The 20,277-nt window shown below is 37.9% G+C and overlaps 1 protein-coding gene across 2 annotated transcripts in view; it reads left to right on the plus strand.

The window, feature by feature from the left end:
* Positions 1-19,894, plus strand: part of LOC117415713 (VPS10 domain-containing receptor SorCS1-like) — a 127,867-nt gene extending 107,973 nt beyond the window's left edge. The window contains exons 17-27 of one of the 2 annotated variants that reach the window (XR_004546444.3): positions 3,418-3,531; positions 5,363-5,534; positions 5,961-6,147; positions 7,785-7,918; positions 8,551-8,674; positions 10,122-10,234; positions 10,494-10,628; positions 12,206-12,305; positions 13,107-13,212; positions 17,188-17,344; positions 17,946-19,894. Coding sequence is in view for 1 of the 2 variants with exons in the window: in XM_034026417.3 (XP_033882308.3) it covers positions 3,418-3,531; positions 5,363-5,534; positions 5,961-6,147; positions 7,785-7,918; positions 8,551-8,674; positions 10,122-10,234; positions 10,494-10,628; positions 12,206-12,305; positions 13,107-13,212; positions 17,184-17,344; positions 17,946-18,007 (1,408 nt within the window). In the remaining variant the exon portion in view is untranslated. Of the gene's footprint in view, positions 1-3,417; positions 3,532-5,362; positions 5,535-5,960; positions 6,148-7,784; positions 7,919-8,550; positions 8,675-10,121; positions 10,235-10,493; positions 10,629-12,205; positions 12,306-13,106; positions 13,213-17,183; positions 17,345-17,945 lie in introns of both variants that reach the window. The other variant, XM_034026417.3, reaches the window with a different exon arrangement.
* Positions 19,895-20,277: the final 383 nt, after the last annotated feature.

Consider the following 20,277-nt stretch of genomic DNA (forward strand, 5'->3'; position numbering starts at 1 on the left):
CCCTGAATGCTAATATAACTGCTATAAGTTATATTGTAATACAGAAATAAAAAAGGCTGTAAAATCAAAATGAATAAGAAAGGGCATTCATTTTCTTGTGACAGTAAAGTATGGGAACATGCTGTCTTTCTGCTCTAATTTTTAATTGATTGTGTGAACATAGAGGTAACCAGCTTTATTCTGAAATGCATGTTTATGCATGTTTAGCCATTTTGCTTCATAGGTCCCCCCAGGGTCACAACAATATACTGTATATCGAAATGTGTGAGACTTGTAGGCAGTCTGTTGCTGTTACTGTAGCAAGTCTGTTGCCTGTCACAATACATCCCATGATTCTGTGGGCTAGATCCGTCATGACTCACTTACGACCAGAGCTTTGCATTCAGTTTGTGATCTTCTGCTAACTTTGCCATTCCAGGAACATCAAGGAGATTGCAACCTCTGAATTGTTCCTGACTATCTTACCCATTGTGTGTAGTCACTGAGATCCTTCTGCATTCCCATGCTTGTTGCTGATTAGTTGCACACATCTTCCATACAGTCACATGACCACATATATTTCCATATATGCTGGAATACAATTCCCAGAAACATTTCTTTTTTTTCATATCTAGAATGTTATACATTTACATATACTTACATTGTCTTATTTTATTTTCTGTCTGGTTGTTTTGCAGTTGCCTCAAATGTTTTGCCAAATTCTAGATTGTCTGTTTTTCATATTTAGTCCTGGAGGCTAGTCTTTCCAGGACTTTTAGGAAACTCCAACTGCACCACCATTTTTCAAAATCTGCTTTGGAAGATTAATTACAGTAGATTCCCTGAGACAAAGCTAGCATTTACAATCACAACAGCTCTGTACGACTGCACACACATGCTGTAGTGCTAATTAGTGCAATTCATTACAATCAATGTTGTTAATTAGATTAAACATGTCCAGGACTTGGTGGTAGAGTGTGTTTGCTTCTTGATAAAAATAAGGCTCAGTATCAATTCCTTTAATACTTCTGTTCCAGATAAGAAGTGCTGTTGGATTCAGACCAGCTCCTTTAGTTCATTGGTTCCCAGTCTTTTTCAATGTAGGGACCACCTTGGTGTTTGGATTTTTCCCACAGAGCACTTGCCACACATTTTTTCACAACAGCATTTTGAAACTAATTTGTGTGTGTGTGTGTGTATAAGTACATGTAGAAAGTGAAGTATTAATATAACGTACCTAACTTAATGAGATTCCTGGGCTTGAATCTTTGCTACCAGGTTAGCAAAAAATGTTGTCATTTTGCACATTGAAAGTTGCTGATGGCAAAGTTCCTGTTTCTTTTGTTTAAAAAGGTACATTTTTTTTCACATTCTGAGTGCTCTGTAGATAAATGGTGTCTCAATTTTGCAGGATTAACAGTTTTGTTTGACAAAACCTCCTAACAAATAATGCACTGGGGCTTGGGTCATCCTGGGATCCAGTAAATGGAAATACCAGTGCTGGTCCCCGCAAACCGTTACCTCGTGTAGCAAATGAATCTATCGGTAGGTGTGGTGCATCACACTGCAGTAAGCTGTGGGTTACCAGTCAGTTGCCACGGAAACAATCATTTTTAAAATCCCTAGCAGAACTTCCAGGTTGCGCATTTTTCTTTAGAACTTAAAAAAAAAATGTGACTGTACACCGGATAGTGTCATTTCAAATCGTGTGGCACTGTATCGTGTTTTAAACAGTAAAGAAGCGAACTCTTTGATCCGAAAAAAGAAAAATATATGTTTATTGATGGGAGAAAGACATCATGAAAAGGTTTAGACACTTATTTTCCACAAATTATTATTTTGTTGAGTCTGTATTATAATGCAGCACAGGTGAACAAAGGTGAGAACTGGAGTGCTAGAATTTTTGCAAGAAAATTTGATAAAATAAACCTTCACAATACCTTACACAAGTTAGATGTGGAATGAAAGAGTCAAACTGAGGTGCTGTCCAATCGCGAACATTTCTTAAAATGAATGAGGGATTATGCGCATTTATATTTTTAAACTGTGGTCTTAATCTTGATGTTTATTCGTTTATTTGGAATGTTGGTTTATTTTGTAACCCTAGATGCTACTATAAGATGAAGCCATTGTTAGGTTTCCTTTGATTTATTTTATAAACCTAGATGCTACTATAGGTGCACTCCACTTATAACAGATCTGTTAGAACGGAGTTCCGTGAACGACGTATTGAGGAGGCATGTCCCTGCCAAACAACATGGGCTTTAATGGGGAATTACTCTGGTTAAAACAGACTCGTTTATAATGTATATACCGTTTAATACGCACAGTTTTCCTGTTCCACAGGCAGATCTTTTGCGTTTAATACATACAGTTTAATATGTACAGCACTGTTTTAATACGTACAGTTTAATATATAGAGCACCGTTTTAATACGTAGTTTTCCTGTTCCACAGACATGTCTTTTGTGTTTAATACATACAGTTATATATGTACAGCACTGTTTTATTAGGTACAGAGTTGATATTTTGCGCGATGAGGTACATCAGGGACAGTAAATGACAGTCACGGCAGCATTTGTGACATCGGGCAGGAAAACCATTGCTGTTTACTTTTATTCTGCTATGTTTTTGTTAGCACAGCTGCTGTACAGTTTAATCGTATGTATACAATTGTAATTACATTTAGCGAAACTATAAATTCGTAAAATTGTACTACTTATTACATTGTACGGCCCACAGGGGCATGTTTTGTCCAAATAATAAACTCCCGTTCTTTGGCAGTTAAGCTTTCTTGTATTGTTTATATTTAAGGTACTTCTGTTCCCAGTTACAGACAGCATTTCGAATTGTGTTTACTACGCACTTCGAAAGTACTGATTTCCATTGTCCCTTGGAGTCCGTTATAAGTGGAGTGCACCTCTATAACAGGGAGCCATTGTTAGGTTTCTGTTGGTTTATTTTCTTTCTTGGCAGACTGTCAGTTTAGTTTCAGATTTGATTTCCTAAAAGCCCAACTAGCAGCATTTCACAGGTTGACGCAGCATCTAAAGAAATATTTCTGATATGTGCATATCAATGTAAATATCAAACAATACTCATTTCCTGTTATATCAACATAAGACATTTAGAAGTGTCTGACGTGAGACATTGGGACAAATGTATGTGGTGTGTGTGTGTATATCTGAGCGTGTACATATTTGAAAATCTTGAAAAGACTTTGGCACTCTTTAAATAAAAAATATTCAACAATGTGATGTTTTGGGTTATATATATCTTAAAATAAATTATTTGTCCACTTAAAGCAATTTGATGTTTTATCGAATATTCAATTTTTTTATTAACATACCGGAAAAATCTTATTAAAATAAAATGTGTAAATCTAATTTAAAATAAGAATATGTCATTCTTTCCCTCTGTCATTTCCGGCATATCACAGTGATTATGGGTATGAGCGGCATGGTGATGGGAAGTGTTTGCCAGCCTTCTGGTTCAATCCATCCTCAATGTCAAGAAGCTGCAGCACTGGAAACAGTTTTCTCAACAGCACTGGGTGAGTATAATGCTACCTTACTACTGATTGAAGTAATAGAGGCTGGTATTCAATTAAAGTATTTACAGCATTCAAATACAGTAATTTGGCCAGGGACTATTTTGCACTTTTGCACTTTTGTAATACAAACAGCACATATTTAAAAGCATTACGTTTATGGTCAATCCCAATCATGACCAGTGTAAAAATGTAACTTAATAATGTAAAAACGAATATTTACGCATCTGATCAAATCAATTATTAACCTCAACACCAGCAAGCAGTTCCTGATGAACGTTTGTCTCGGTATTCGTCCTTTCTTTCCACGACAGCTTGTATCTGTACGGTGTGTCGTGTTTTATCATTAGTCATTATTTCTATCCAAGTGATAAGACACAGTGGCCAGATGTAGATCTTCGTGAGACAAAGTGATGTAAGAGAAAAATATTATCGGCCAACTTTTGGTTACACATGAATCCCTGAGGGTCAGCATTGAGAGAAGGCAAGAGTGACAAAGGCAGTTTAATCCCATCACATTTTATAGTGGGGTCCTCACCTTCACCCCCAAATAAAAAATGTGTTTCTATCAAAAAGCTTTTCATAATCATACAGCAGCCCCTCGCTAAACCAGATATGTATGCCCAACCTAAGGAGGTGTCAGGTTTAAAAACAATACAATAAAATCGCACACACATACAATTATAGTGCTAAGTGTAGTTTACATGTATAAATCATTGCACAAAATGTATTTTGGGTAGGCTACACATTACATTATGAAAAAACATATAACTCTGTACAGTACGCCTATACAGCATACAGTACAGTAGTAAAATCAAATTAATACCTAGCGCATTTTCTTTTTACTTAAGCCTGTAGGCTACCGGTAACACAAAATGCATCATGCTGCTGCTGTACACATTGGTGTACAATGCAAATAAATGATTATTTTAAATTGGAACTAAATGAGTTTAGCATTTTTTTTTAATTATTATTATTGCCGCATTGACAAGTTATGATACTTACAGGAGGACAGTCAATTCTCGTAAATGCAAATTCCAAGGGACCAGCAACAAATCTTGCATTATACCACTAATTCGTATCATCATGAGTAGCCTATAAGCCAAATGTATACTGTCAGTTTTTGTTTAAGTTAGTCAGTGGTGCAGTGCTAAATTGTGCACAATTACAAACCACCTGCACATTAATAGAATAGGTGTGTTTTCTATTCCTATGAAGATGTTCAAAATGAGCTGGAGGGGTTAGTGGCACATGTGTGCAGTCTTTCACTCCCAACACACTGGGGAAACCAGAAATGTGTTTTCAAGGCTTGTAAGTACATCCTGCTTTTAGGGGAAATAGGTATTTGGGTGTTGCACAACTGGCAACGCACAAGAAAAAATTGACTGGGAAATGCCAGCAACAGTTGCGACTGTTTAAAACATGCTTTCAAAACTTCTTTAGGCAGCTTTAGTACATCTCATGATACTCATAATGAGTCGAAAAGCATGACCAAACCTTTCAAATGACAGACCACACTCTTAGTTATTTTATTTACATTAGTATATTAGTGTATATTTATTTTCCAAATAATAAGACTTCCAAAAATAGGACCTGTGTTTTGTATCTTTCTGGGGGAGTGCTGTCAAGATTTTGAATCTTTTAAGAAACATGATTTAGAAATGCTACAGCAGCAGTACAATTGGCAAGCGCTTTATGAAGAAACGTACCTGTAGGTGTTGTACCCGGTACATGTACCCGGTACACATACCCAGTACATATACACAATACATATACAAGGTACATATACACCCACACAATCATGGGCATCTACTGTGTCTCATGTATCTGGCAGGTACCGGAAGGTGGTGTCCAATAACTGCACTGCAGGAGTGAAGGAGATCTACACAGCCAGGAAGCAGCAATGCCCTCGTCGCGCTCCCCGGGGCCTCCATGTTGTCACCAGCGATGGCACGCTGACAGCCACAACAGGGAACAACGTTACCTTCCTCATCTTTCTGGAAGAGGTATACCACTAAAATTAGCAGTAGCATATATTTTACATGTTCATATTTGAATCTCCAGCACAGTCATTTTGTCCATTGAGCTCAAAGAGTCAGCTAATAGAGACTGAATTCCCCATAGCGTTTCCTAGTCGAGGGAGCTCGTGGCATTCTGTCCCCACTCAAATAGAGCCTGTGATTAATCTCAGCTCGTTCATGTCACTGCTGCAAGTGGGACTCGCTTTTCATGTATTAATACGCTGGATCACAAGCACGTTGGCTGGGAGATACAGAAATCATGAATTCATTTGGGAGCTAATCTGTCCATTTGTGCCTAAGGAAACATTATGTTAAAACAAAACTGTTAAAACAAAACTGTTAAATTGTCTTAAAATTCTACCATAAATGCTTTATCTGTGATAATGCATAATTGCTTCTTATCTTGTTTAGGGAGACGGGTCTCGAACGAGTATTACGTTGGATTTTGGAGACGGCAATGCTGTGTCCTACTCCAACGTGAGTTCCATTGAGGATGGAATCAAACACGTTTACAAAAATGTGGGCATTTTTAAAGTGACTGCTATTGGAGAAAACAGCCTAGGATCAGACAGTGCTGTCCTCTACCTGCATGTAACATGTAAGTCATCCCTGCTGTTAAGCTCCCAAGTGAACGACCTCCTAATGTCTTTGAGGATAGTAGATGTAGAAGTAATGACTTATTGAACAGGGACGGTGTGCTTTCCTATCTGTCAATCTGGTATTCCCCGGGGAAAAAAAAGGACACAGATGGCCTGATTTCCAAAGAGGTGCAGACAAGTACTCCCACAGAAACTCCAGAGACACTGAGAACCAGTGTTACTGACTTGAGTGTTAGTGATGTGCATTTTTTTAAGTGTTTACTCCAGTCTTTATTTACATCCTAATTTTTGAAAGGAGAAACCTCCAACGCAACTTTATGATAAGAGGAACAAACCAATTGAGAGTGCTTGGGGGACCTTGGATTATATAACTTTGTTGTTTGTTCTTATTTAAAAAAAATAGTTTAATTAAAGGCTGAAGTAAATGCTTTTAATGTTCCTGAATGAAGTGTATGCACTGTAAATATTATATCCCTTTCAGTCACGATTATTTATTTAAATGTTTTGAAATTTTAAAACAGTTTGTGTGAACTCTGTGGAGTTTGAGAAGTTGCCCTGACAAAACAAACAAAAAACATATATGCATTATAAATACAGTGCCTTCCAAAAGTACTGGGACAGTGAAGTCTAAACTGGGATTTTCACTATGAACTCTAATAATAATTTCTCCTGAAAAAACATGACCGATAAGTACAACTCCTAAGTATTTTATTTTTAATAAAGTCAATTCAGCTCTACCCTCTTGGGTCAATTAAACAAATTGATAGTGTTGAACCTCTTTATTTTGAAGGAGCAAAAGTATTGGGACAATTGGCTGACAGGTGTCTCTTGTTGGTCAGGTGTTTGTTATTGGGTAATTAGGCACTTTTCGCACATCTTAGTTCTGGTTTGTGGTGTGCGGACATTCCTTTAAATCATTTTTATTTTTACTTCAATCTTCTTAGGTTTTCATTGTGGTAATTCATAGAGAAACACAACATAATAGATTCTGTGCAGCTCTCATGTAATCATAGCAGCTAATACTTCATGCAGTCCTTTCCCATCTTCATTGGTTTTTATTCTGAACCATTCAAAGTCTTTCTCAGGGTGCTTCAGAAGCTGGGGGTTAGGAAAGTGCAGACCATACAGGCAATTGCATTCCTGCACAGACAGATTTTAATAAGTGCTGCTAGTAATGATATGGTTACAGTACCCATGGAACATTTCCCCAGTACTGTTGTAGGCATGGTGCATTATACTGCAGTGTGGTTACCAGTAATTTACCGTGGAAACTCTTGCGTCAAGATTTAGAAACTCATTTTCCCTGTCAGGTTATGATGTTTTTTCTTGAGTCTGTATAATAATGCTACACAGGTAAACTAAGGATCATTAAGCGGTGACAACAACTGGAGTGTATTTTTGCAAGGAGGTTTGATTAAACACATCCTCACTTTAATTTATAAATGAGTTGGAGGTTGAAAGCGTTGAATTGAAGTGCTACCCGATCTCTAAAGTTTCTTTATAGCCTGAACAGAAAATGCTTTTGTGCTTCATGAATCTCCCCAGATTTGTGTTATGTATGTGTTTGTCTGTTTGTAAAACAAATACAAAATGAATCGCAAATAAAAAAAGAAAATGCTGTTGTGCTTACCTACAGGTCATCTGGATCGCGTCCACCTCTCTGCCCCTTTTGTAGCTGTAAAGAATAAAGAGATCAATCTAACAGCGGTCTTGTGGCCAAATCAAGTGGGCACTGTCACATACATCTGGTGGTTCGGGAATAACACTGAGGTTTGTCAATGTCTCTACAATGTTTAAAAGAACTTTCCAAAGTGTAACTTTGAAACACAATAAATCAACAGTTGACATTAATAAAGTCTCAGAGCTGTCTGTAAGGGTGCTTCAAACACCCTGAGACATCTATAAAAATGTTTAAACTGCAGAGCCTGGAGAAGTGTTTCAATGTTACAATTGCACTAAGCGAATGGGTTCTTTAGAATGTATTTTTAACAGAATGACAGTATCTAGATTTGCAGAAGCTGTTCTGTCAACTTACGTCAGACATTATCATTGTACTATGTATTTGGAACTTGAGTCTGTCCAATGGATGATACAAAAAACCTGAAACAATACAAACCACAATACCGTATTACCAGCAATTACAATACAAAAGAGAATGAAAATGTAATAGTTAATATAATGCCTCTTATTGGCCTCCGAGAAAAAAATGATGTCCCAACTGACTCTGTGAATGGGATGTACTGACTCTGTGAATGGGATGTACTGACTCTTATATGATATAAAATAATCCAGAAAAATGGTCTGTGTAGTTTAAATAAAGCAGACAGCTAGGGTACATAATTTATCAAGTTGATAATACAATCTCATGGGATCCAAATGTTTTCTTTATTTTGCATTTCCAGCCAGTAATAACCCTGGAGGCAAGCGTCTCCTTTACATTCATGAGGGAAGGAATAAACACTGTGACAGTGCAAGTCTCTGCTCGGAATGAAATACTGCAAGACAAAAAGACCATCGCAGTGCATGGTGAGGCCCTTTAACCCTGTATTTATTAAGGGCAGACTGACTGCAGAAGCAGTTTGATACTCTTTGCTTATAAAGACTACAGCCAAGAATATCCTCTGAAGTTCTTTATTTTTCCTAGAAATATGTAGAATAGTTTATGAACAAAACACTGTGTTTGTTCATCTTCAGATTTTCATATATACTGGATATGGCGATGCTTTATACTTTTCTAAATTGATAATAATGTTTCATTAATATCAATCTTTTATGGGGGTATGTGGAAGGGTGGTGGGTAATTCACTGACACACACGGGAGACAGAAGTTTTGTTTGCAAACACCGCACTGGTGCCCAGTTTCATTATTTCAAATGTTTTTCTTATTGCCCGCAGAGGGCGCTGTTGTCCGTAGCCTGAGTACCGACAACGGTACACAGGACCACAGGAATACCAATACTGGTAAAACAGTGAGAAACTGACACACTCACAGGTGCTCAAAATAATAATGAAAATAAAAGGCGAAAGAAAAAGGGAAAATAAAACACAGTAATAAAACTTCAAAACAAAAGTGCTGCTTATGCAGTGCCCCCACTGCCGCTAAACCGGTCAGTATGGGCCTCCGACCTACGCTCAGCTATTTCTATACAGTGGGGTGGCCAGAGTTCCCCGTACAGCTACACACGTCCCCTCAGATACGTAATTATGTCTTCTATTCTTTTTTAAGTTTCTTTCAAGGCAGGCTATCTCACTCAGCTGTGCTTGCCTGTTCTTTGTTTATACTGACGTCTTCCGCCAGCGTCACTGGATATCCTCCCTCCGGCCACCCGAATGCACAACCAAGCACAGTTCTTATGGGCTGAGCAATCCCCCAAGACCCGCCTCTCAGCCACTCAGAGAGAGAGAAATCCAACACACTCTCTTCCCCACCTCTCCGTGTCATCGCCATAACTGACAGGCAGATCCTGCAGGATTGCTGCCCTCTTCCTGCAGAACCACAGATGCACCTGATAGTCAGCACAGATCCCCCTGTTACAGGGTCAAAAACCAGTAAAAAAGTGAATAGAAAAAGCTTTTTATGAGCAATTTTGTACTGTATTTTGTTTAACAGACTATTTTCATTCTAACATGTATTCATGCAGAAAAGACAATATAAATGTACTCCACATCAGTAATGCTAAATATGAGGCTTTGCAGAAATAGTCATAGAACACAAAAACACACTCACAGATACATATATTGTATGATGCTTGAGGTGTCTGGAAATTGAGTTTGCCTCTTACATTTCGTTTGTGAAGTTATAAAAAATGCAGTCACTACACAGCCCTTGGCTAAGAAGCATCGATGTTGGTGAATGCTTTCTTGTGACCAGCCAAGGGATTATGTCTAAATTCTGAAAGTTCAAAAACATACATAGAATGACAAACAATTACCAGGCACTGTATACATCATAGAATTATTTATTTCCTTTAAGAGCACTTCAGGTCTCAACTGCTGGCATTTTCTTCTAATCTGGATGAATACAACCCTGATGTTGCTGAATGGAGGCAGGATGTCAGCAAGGTCGTCAAGAATTCATTGGTCCAAGTATGTACTTTTTAAAAAATCCACACCTATATGCATTTTAGAAAGGTGTTTGAAATATATGTTATGGGCTAAAACCATCTAATTGTAATTGTAAAATTGATAATGAGAAATACATAGAGTGCACACTTTATTGGGATCTGCTACCCGATTGCAATTGGCATCGCCCTGGTGTAAGGTATGTTCTCCTGGTAAACCCGTGTATGCTGTAGATGATCATGATAAAGTGAAACTATTTCATTTGCATCTCTGATGCCACCAGGCTACAGGTATAGCAGAGGAGCAGCTCCTCGTGACGGTCCTGCCAGGTCTTCCAACGGCTGCAGAATTCTTCCTTTTACCAGACAAAGAGTTAACCGAGGGGAGAGCAGAGAGGAATACAGCACACCTAGACCAGGTAAGCTGTCACCTTGAGTCCAGACAAAGAGTTAACAGAGGGGAGAGCACTATAAGTAATCTCTCAGAACACTCCGATAACTGAAATTCAGTCGATCTACTTATAAAAAAAAAAAGTTCATAATTGCCCTGTAAACATGAGTACAGCCATGTAAAAGTGTACTGTGTGGGCAGCTTAATAAAATGTATAAGATAATTACTGGCCCTGGTACAAAGTAAAATAAATTATTCAAGGACTGGTCTAATTCTAACTTCTAATAAATAAAAAGAGCTGAATAAAATTGCTCATATCACAATTAATATAGTAAATGGGGCAGATACAATTAATGAAGCGTAGCTAAGGAACAAAATGAATTCAGGAAAGTCATTTGTTTTGCAGAAAATCACCAAATGTCTCCGACTGGGCAGTGCTTAAATGCTTTGGTATTTAAATAGCTTGCACAGGGATTATGCTGATGAAATAAAAAAAACTTGCAACAAATGGGATGCTATTTTTAATGCTGTGTCTTATACCAGGAGACTGGCAGTTTATTAATTTCTAGCAGTCTATTTATAAAGGTATCTCTGCGGTAGACATTATTAATATTGTAAGTTGATTGCTCCTAGGATGCCCAACAGCATTTACTTTCCTTGATTTGAAATGCAAGCCTTTCTATAATTCATGCTCTTTTAATAATATATAATTAACTGTAGTAAATGCTGTCTATCTGGAGTGTACCGAGTGTCTATGTTGCTGTTGTAGAAAAATGTTTTCCCAAGGATGAGAAATGAATGCAATGACAATCGCAACAGCGCCCTCATAACTGGTGCTTGTACTCGAATCTTGTTGCTGTGGTCTAGTGTCTCCACATTCTACTATAGGTTTTATTTCTCTGCCGTTTGTGTATTTTACACATCTGATCAAGCACTAATATTCCACATGCAATGTCTGGTCAACAGTGTTATGAACTGTCATCCCAACCCATTGAAATAAATGTAAAGTGGGTACAGGATGCAAATGGTGAGCTAGATGGACTTACCATTCAACCTAAAGAGCTAGCTCTGCAGTTAGGTGGTCAACTAAATGTCTTCGAGGCTGATGTCAGTACTACTATAAATCAGGAGGCTGTGTGGTCCAGTGGTTAAAGAAAAGGGCTTGTAACCAGGAGGTCCCCGGTTCAAATCACGGCTCAGCCACTGACTCACAGTGTGACCCTGAGCAAGTCATTTAACCTCCTTGTGCTCCGTCTTCCAGGTGAGATGTAGTTGTAAGTGACTCTGCAGCTGATGCATAGTTCACACACCCTAGTCTCTGTAAGTCGCATTTGATAAAGGTGTCTGCTAAATAAACAAACAAACAAATGTCAGCTGTTAGGGTGAATAGGTACCAGATAGAGACCATTTAATTATCCTGTGCTTACTTCTGAATGAGCAAAAGTCTTCAGTGTTTACTTTCAATCCTTGTGTACATTTACTGTAATCTTCCTAAAATGAGTAAAACACGGTAGAAGGCCATGCATTTCAAATTCACATAATCCGCTTTTATTAGGTTGAATTTAAGAGTAAAAGATAACAAGAATCGTGATCCTTCTTCCGCAGCTTTCAGAGATTCTGCTCAGCGCCCTCAACCAAAACGTAGTGCAGTTCACTCTGCGGGCAGGTGTTCAAGTCTCTGTGTACGCTGCTCATTTATCAGCAGGTATGTTTCATTGCAGCAGTCTTTGCTTTGCTTTTTTCAATTACTCTTCATCTGCACCGCATTTGCTAATATTTTGAACATTCCGTCCAGTAAGCAATACATCCCTCAATTGTATAACAAAAACAACATCTGTGTGATCTGTTCAGAGAAATAGTTCAATAATGCATAACTTTAAATAATCAAGTAAGCTGCATCTTGCTTGTGAAGTGATTTTTTGTACAAAATTATTTTAAGCTTATTTGTACTCATAGAAGTTTTTACATCCTTCCCACACTTTACATTGCTGTCATTTTGTGATAAGAGGCCACACAGCAGCATTCACGTGGCAACAGCTTTACATTGGCATCAGTAGTGAAAAAGAGGTGGGGTATAAGAGGTTATTGCTATGGGGTACTAATGGCAATATTAAATCCAAATTTTCAGCATTAGTGAGTTTAAAAAAAAATACAAATGAAGATTATCACTTAATGTTAACTATTGGAATTCGAGCCCAAGAGAAACAAATTGTATAAGTGTGTTTAACATTGAGACACGGTGCATTACAGCTACATATGACTGCAAACAGCAAACCAGCTGCTACTGTGTCTTAAGCCAGGTGGAATCTTATAAGGTTTTTCAATTGAGCTGTACAAATGTTGAAAACAAAGCTTCATCACTCATAAATGGCAAGCATGTGCACATTATTAATCTAATTTTAAAATCTAGTCTATCTGCCAGCAGATGTGTAAGCTGTAGTATGTGTACACTTTTGAAAGGAATACTTCTGCAACACTTCATCTCTTTCCCTCTCATTCCTCCAAGCTCCTCTTGTGGACTCCACTGAAGGGCACAGCGGCTCAGCCATGCTGATGTTGCTATCAGTTGTATTTGTGGGACTAGCTGTCTTTATCATTTACAAGTTTAAAAGGTAATGTGCCCTTAATATTGTGTTTTATGCTTTCTATTCTCCTGTGTCATCTGTCAATGTAAATTAAATAACATACATTTTCCCCCCGTTTAAAAAAAAAATGTTGCTAATCAATATATATAGTAGTTTGTTTATTTTTCTTGGTATGTTCCACACTGTTATGGGAAAATAACATTTCAAGTCCCCACACATTATTGTAACAGATGGAGGCTGGGAACACACCGCTAACCTCACTGTTTCCTAGAAAGTGTTTGTTTTAAGCACTCTAGAAAAGGTCATATCCCATGTGCCTCAATACTACCACAGGGGTCTGGAATACCCATAACAGCTGTGCATCACACAACACTGCCAGCTACTCAATCCCATAGACTGAATCAGAGGCACACATTGTATTCCAACCACTGGAGCACTTTTACAATTTTCATGCAGCAAGTTCTTAGTACAGTACAACGTCGCATATCCGGCCCCTTGTGGACTGGGGTATAGGCGGATAGGTGAAAAAGTCGGATTTGCAAACATCTATAGAAAAAGCATTTACACATCCATAAATAGGTTAGTGAACAAAAACAACACGCAAACTGTAAACGAGATTAATTAGGCTACAAAAACACAGTGTTGCTATGCGGTTTGCTATAAGCCATCTCCACGCAAAGCTTTTTTTTTTTTTTAAATACAAAACAAACGGTAAATGTACAGTAACCTGCAACTGATGGCTTCTTTCCCTGCCTCTCTGGATCTGCATTCTTAATATCTATGTCACGGTACTTTACGCTCTTTCTTGATGTTGCCAACAGCGAATAAGCAGCTCGGTTTGAATATTGCTTCGGCTATTTTAAACAAACGGCCGGTAAGCATTGCGTTTATGAAGCTTGCTTTGTTTAATTCAAATGCATTTAACAGCTACAACACCACGCTGCCAATATCTGCAAGCGTGCGCTCCATCATATCAACACATTGCACAAAAAAAAGCTTTCTCGACTGGTGTATTGAAACGTCACCGCTACACACAGCTGACTGACACACGCACACAGCCCGCCTCTCTTAAAGGGGAACGCACCAAAAGGCTGATTGCTATAATGCTTTCTTTCTGTTTCCATTGTGGAAGCTGCATTTGCTGCCAATGCCATTACTCTCGTAGACTATTTTTAATATTGATTGATTTATTTAGCGAGGCGGTTAATTGATCAGGGCGGTTATGTGACAGTCGGATATGCGACGTTCCACTGTACATGTTTTCCTGGGCTGACTGAAATACTTGAACCATGACTACTTATAGCCAACATGCTTCTTAATTAAATAATAACTACCATAGGTCAGGTCATCTATTTGTGTCATAGCCAAAATACTGTTAAGGAATGTTGTTTTGTAAGGTGTGCCAAAAGAAACTATATACCCTTAAAGCATATCTTCCAACATGAATTTCAGCAATCTAACATCAGGTGACAGGATGATATATGCCAAGCATCAAAAGAAACATATCACTATTATAACACATTTATTTAAAAAAAAAAAATAATAAGGTATATAAATGATGGACATTGACAAAATGATTCACTCGATCATTCATCTTTGACCATGACACGCTTGAGTGACTATGACTGAAGCATATGCACTTAATCACCTAATTAGTGAGACATAATTAGATTGGACACTGGATGCGGAGTGATTTCAGCTGTTGAATTGCAAGCTTGAATAAAAACAATAAAGAAAATCACAGAAAAAAAACAATATGCCACGTCTGTCAAGAGAGCAGTGCCTTCGTGCAATCGGCATGTTGAAGGCTGGACTAGGGCAGCTTACTGTGGCTCACCGTCTTGGTTGCTCACAGCCAGCAATTTCAAACCTGGCAAGATGGTGTAACCAGACACATCTACTGGAGCAATTGAACCCACGACCCTCCGGTCAAGAGTCCAGAACCCTAAACATTACTCCACACTGCTGCCCTATGTTCAGTATATAGTAAATAAGATTTCTTGTCATGTCAGTGTATTCATATTGATTTCATCATTACAGCTTCAATACAGTTAGACATAAAAATACAGGACTATATCCAAAAGGCTTCAGCCTCCCTACTGTAAATAAGAACATAAGAACATAAGAAAGTTTACAAACGAGAGGAGGCCATTCAGCCCATCTTGCTCGTTTGGTTGTTAGTAGCTTATTGATTCCAGAATCTCATCAAGCAGCTTCTTGAAGGCTCCCAGGGTGTCAACTTCAACAACATTACTGGGGAGTTGGTTCCAGTCTCCCACAATTCTCTGTGTAAAAAAGTGCCTCCTATTTTCTGTTCTGAATGCCCTTTTATCTAATCTCCATTTGTGACCCCTGGTCCTTGTTTCTTTTTTCAGGTTGAAAAAGTCCCTTGGGTCGAAATTGTCGAAATTTTGACTTGTGGTTGCAAGTACTCTTTCTGTGTACTTTGTTCTTGGTCCTTTTAAACACTCTGTAAACTGCCTTTTTTCTCTGAATATTTTTTTTAATTGAATTATTAAACCATTTTGGCAATTTTGTTTTAGATTTAGATGTGTCTAGTTTTGGGATATAATTGTTTTGTGCCTCTGGTACTAAATTTTTGATGCACAGCACTACCCCTCCACCTCTTTTGTCCTGCCTGTCTTTCCTATACAGTGTATACCCACTAATATTATATTTGTCTCCATCACTCTCGGATAACCAAGTTTCTGTAACACCTATCACATCGTAGTTACTTGTTAGTGCAGTAGCTTCAAGTTCTAACATTTTGTTTCTGAGACTTCTAGCACTTAGATAAATACATTTAATGGTTGTCTTACCTGAGACGTTGCCCTTGTTTTGATATAGTCTCCCTTCTGTTTTTTTGTTGATTTCTCCTCCCTTCCTTTCTAGTTTAAATGCTTCTCAACCTCCTCGAGGATCCTTCCTCCGAGTAGATTGGATCCCTTTTTATTTAAGTGCAGTCCGTCCTGCCTATATAGATAGTTCTTGATGTAGAATGTGGTTCAATGTTCAAGGAAGGTGAAGCCTTCCTTTGCAAGGTGCCGGCAGTATCCCAGAAAAGACCACAGTTTTGGTCTTGTCTTTTAATTTCCTTCCTAGATCTCTGAATTTGTTTTGCAGGGATTTTGGTCTGTCTCTTCCAATGTTGTTTGTACCGATGTGGACGACTACTACCGGGTCGTCTTCTGTTCGTTCTAGGAGCCTGTCCACGTTCTCAGTGATGTGCTTGACAGAGGCTCCTGGAAGGCAGCACACTGTTGTAGTAAGGGGGTCCAGACTGCGAACTGAACTTGCTGTGTTTCTCAATGTGGAGTCCCCAACAATCATGACCTCTCTTCTTTTTGCTGTCTGGCCATCACTGTTAATAGGGTTTTGATCATCCAAATTTTGAAGTGGCTCAGATTTGTCTGATGTTTTGATTTCTGGTGGTTGTGTTTGACGAAGTTTCTTTTTTTTCCCTGCCTCTGCCTATCTGAACCCAGCTGTTTCGACTCTCTTCTATCTCCCTGGTGGCTTTCAGTCTGTTAGGGGTGCAGACCTCCAAGAATTGTGGGTGTGCCAGCTCCTCAAGCTCCTTTTGCTGTCTCATTTCCTGCAGCTCCATTTCTAGCATACTTACTAGTTTAAGCAAGTCCTGGATCGTGCAACACTTTACACACACTTGGTTTAGCTCTGCTGGGTTTTCTCGGATTTTCCACATCATGCAGGTGTCACAGACTACTGGCTTTTGTAAGTTTAATTTCTGCAGCTGTCAGTCTGCTTTCAAACTGCTTCTAACTGCTCTGCACTGCACAATAATGCAAGGCAGCTAATGGTGTGAAGCCTTCAAGATATAGCCTGTTGGGGCATCGGTGTGTGTGTTCTGCTTGGCCTGTGTTCATTTTGAATGAAACAATCCCACATGCATCAGTTACCATACATAAAGAGAAGACCAGGTTATGCCTTGCTTGCAACGATATTTATCCATGCTGCTTCTGCTTTATCTTTTTCTCAAGGAAGATCCCAGGCATCAATGTCTATGCGCAGATGCAGAACGAAAAAGAACAGGAAATGATTAGTCCAGTGAGTCCCATTGACAGCACTCCAAATAACCTGCAAAGGGAATTGGTGACTTCATTGGAGCTACTGGACAAGGAATTAGACACACGGGCAACAGGTAATTGCTCTGTTCTTTTTAAATGGTGCTGTAGCCCAGTAGAGTTTGTTTACTAGGCATTCATAACTCTTTTTTATTGCTTTCATTAATATGAAATAGCTGAGCTGTGAAAAAAAACATGCCTTTTAGTCATTTTCCTTTTGTATTTCAATGCAAAAGTGATCCTTATCCTAGAGGTGTACTGTGTGGGCACCTATCCTAGTACATTTCACAGAGGCTTTAAATATTGAAACACGCTGACACATGGTATTACTAAATCAAATGATTGATGTTTTCTTATTAAGTTGTGTTTATAATGCCCCTTTGTTTAAATTAAATAGCCAAGTTTAAGGGACATGCAATATGAACACAAATAAGAATAATAAAATATGTAAACAGGTGTATTTTCAGAAAGGGGGATATAGCCATTAAAAAGTTATATTTTATCATTAATAGGCAGAAAAACAGATGCATTTTGTTTGTTAATGTGTTAGTTTTATTTATGCATTAACACTGCATTGTCAAATATATTTTATGTATGACTCTATATGTAGAACTTAGATAAGTAAGTAAAGTGACATCAATGTCTGCTAATTTCTTTTTCTTTTCTGTTGGTTTATAGGATGCATTCCATCACATTCTGACAGGATCTCACAGGATATCCCCATATACGTTAACGTTTGAACTCTGGGACCCACAGTATAAATACAGCAGCATTGTGGACCTTTTAAACCGTTCAGACACAAAAGGTTTGAAGCTTTAAACCTGTGCATGTGGACATCGCTGACACACACTGTGCTCTGTGGATATTTGAAGATACTATGTACAGGTTTTTGTATGTCTCTATAAAATTGCCAATTTTTTGATGATATTTATTTATACAAGTACAGTACATACTTCCTATGAACAACCAACAAAGCCTGCATGCACAAGAAAACCTTTTGGTTTGCTAATGTGGCTTTTCTGTTTATTTTGCTCTATTTCAATGCTAACAGGAGCGATATGCTATCTATTCATTAAACAATGTATATCTATCTATATATATATATATATATAGAAGGGGGAGACAGTGTTTTTTTTTTTTTTTAAACAGCAAATCTATTTTTTGTAAATGATTAACAAATGTTTGTGGGAAAATATCATTTTAAAATGATATTTAATCTACCCAAAAGACAGCTACCGTGGAATGAGACTGGAGTTCAGACACAGCTTTCATAATTACAACAAGAAAAAAAGGTTCTGTGGGAGTCCTTTGGGGAATCTTTACAGTGCGGTGCTACTTTTAAATCCTGGCTGTGAAACATATGTGATGGCAATGTGACTAGTTTTGAGATCTCGGCCGCATTTGTTTAAGGGTTTGTTGCTCTTTGCAATATGTAAAATCTGAAACTCTAGGTGCCAGCACTGTAAAAGTCATCTTATAATACAGAACTACAGTAGGAGCAGTGGAAAGTCTCTTTATGTTCTTCTATAGGGGCTGGTGTTGGTTATAGGGATGGAGAACCACCATGGAAAAAACACCACCCCAGCTCCTCCGTTTCATCTTTTGAATCACAAATTCTATTGAGCGAATGTCTAAAATAGTTTCTTTTGTGCCTGTTTGAATCAAAACGCTGGCATGTTAATTGACAACAAAATACAACATGTGAGTTCATATATTTTACCAGATTAAAATCTATTATCCGGTTAAAAGGTTATACAAAAAGAAAATGGTTATATCTTTCCTAAACATTTTGCCAGATGACAAAGTATTCCATTTATTATAACATTGCTTTTTCTTTTAAAAGAGAAAAGCTGTGTTCTTTAATAGAAAGCATTAACCTCCTGAATGGAAAGGGCAGTTTCAATATCTGAAAATATAGTTGTTTCTTTCCATGCTGGCTCGGAGGCTATTTTGGCCCTGCTATAAACCTCACTTGATATTTGTATATGTTATTGTATAATGCCAACCATTCAACACGAAAGGACACCATGACGCATGGCCAGTCTGTAACAGAACATTTTACTTATTAAACACAGTTGTTAACCCTTGCACAACCCACTGCTGTCAGGGTTACCCAGACTACACAATGAATTTACTAATTCAGCCTTGAGCACTGAATTATACTTTTATACTTATATTAACCTTCACCAATCCCCAAGGTAAAATGATGTTGTATTTGCCCTTCCAAAAGTGGTAAAATTACAGATAATACTTATATTTTGGACTCATGGCAATTCAACGATCAAACAGAGATACACAGCTTCAGTTGAAAAAACAAAACTATTTAGGAAAAAAAAAGTGCAGCTAGAAAGTTTGGCTTGAAAATATAATAATTCCTAAAATACAAGGTAGACAGGTATCGAGACACAAAATACAAGCATACCCCAAGGAGCCAGAGGGAGGACGGGGACTAATTCAGAGCTACTTATGTTTTACTAGAGTAAATGCTTTTACATGTAGAAGTTGACGTACAATGTATTTTGTTGTTGCTGTTTGTGGTTTAATTTCTTGATTCCTGTTTACCTGGTATCCCCAAAAGACGCTGTTTTTGCTTCGCTTTCACTGCAGTGTAACATTTCTTTTTTTTTTTTCTAAAAACAGTTATTGTTGCAAAGCTAGCCAATGTTAACAGTGGGGTGATTTAAAAAAAAAAAAAAAAAATGGATATTTTACAAATTATGTTGTTGTTGTTATTGCTGGCATTGTATTTTTTTTTTTTAATGCAGAATGTGATTTTAACCTCAGAAATTATGTAACACAAACAGTTTTCAAGACAGAAAACACAGTTTCTGCTACAGTGATGACACAGTGTAAGTGTTAAAGATCCTACATGCACCAGAAGTTTTTCTTCCTAGTTTTGTAACAACAATTTTAGATGGGGGGGGGGGGGGGGGGGGGGGGGGGAACTGATAGATTCTGTGAACTGGAAATAAGCAAATCCATCCTGAAGTTTCCTAATGGGCACATCACT

The sequence above is a fragment of the Acipenser ruthenus genome, chromosome 7 (assembly GCF_902713425.1).
Source record: "Acipenser ruthenus chromosome 7, fAciRut3.2 maternal haplotype, whole genome shotgun sequence".
Classification (NCBI taxonomy): Eukaryota; Metazoa; Chordata; class Actinopteri; order Acipenseriformes; family Acipenseridae; genus Acipenser; species Acipenser ruthenus.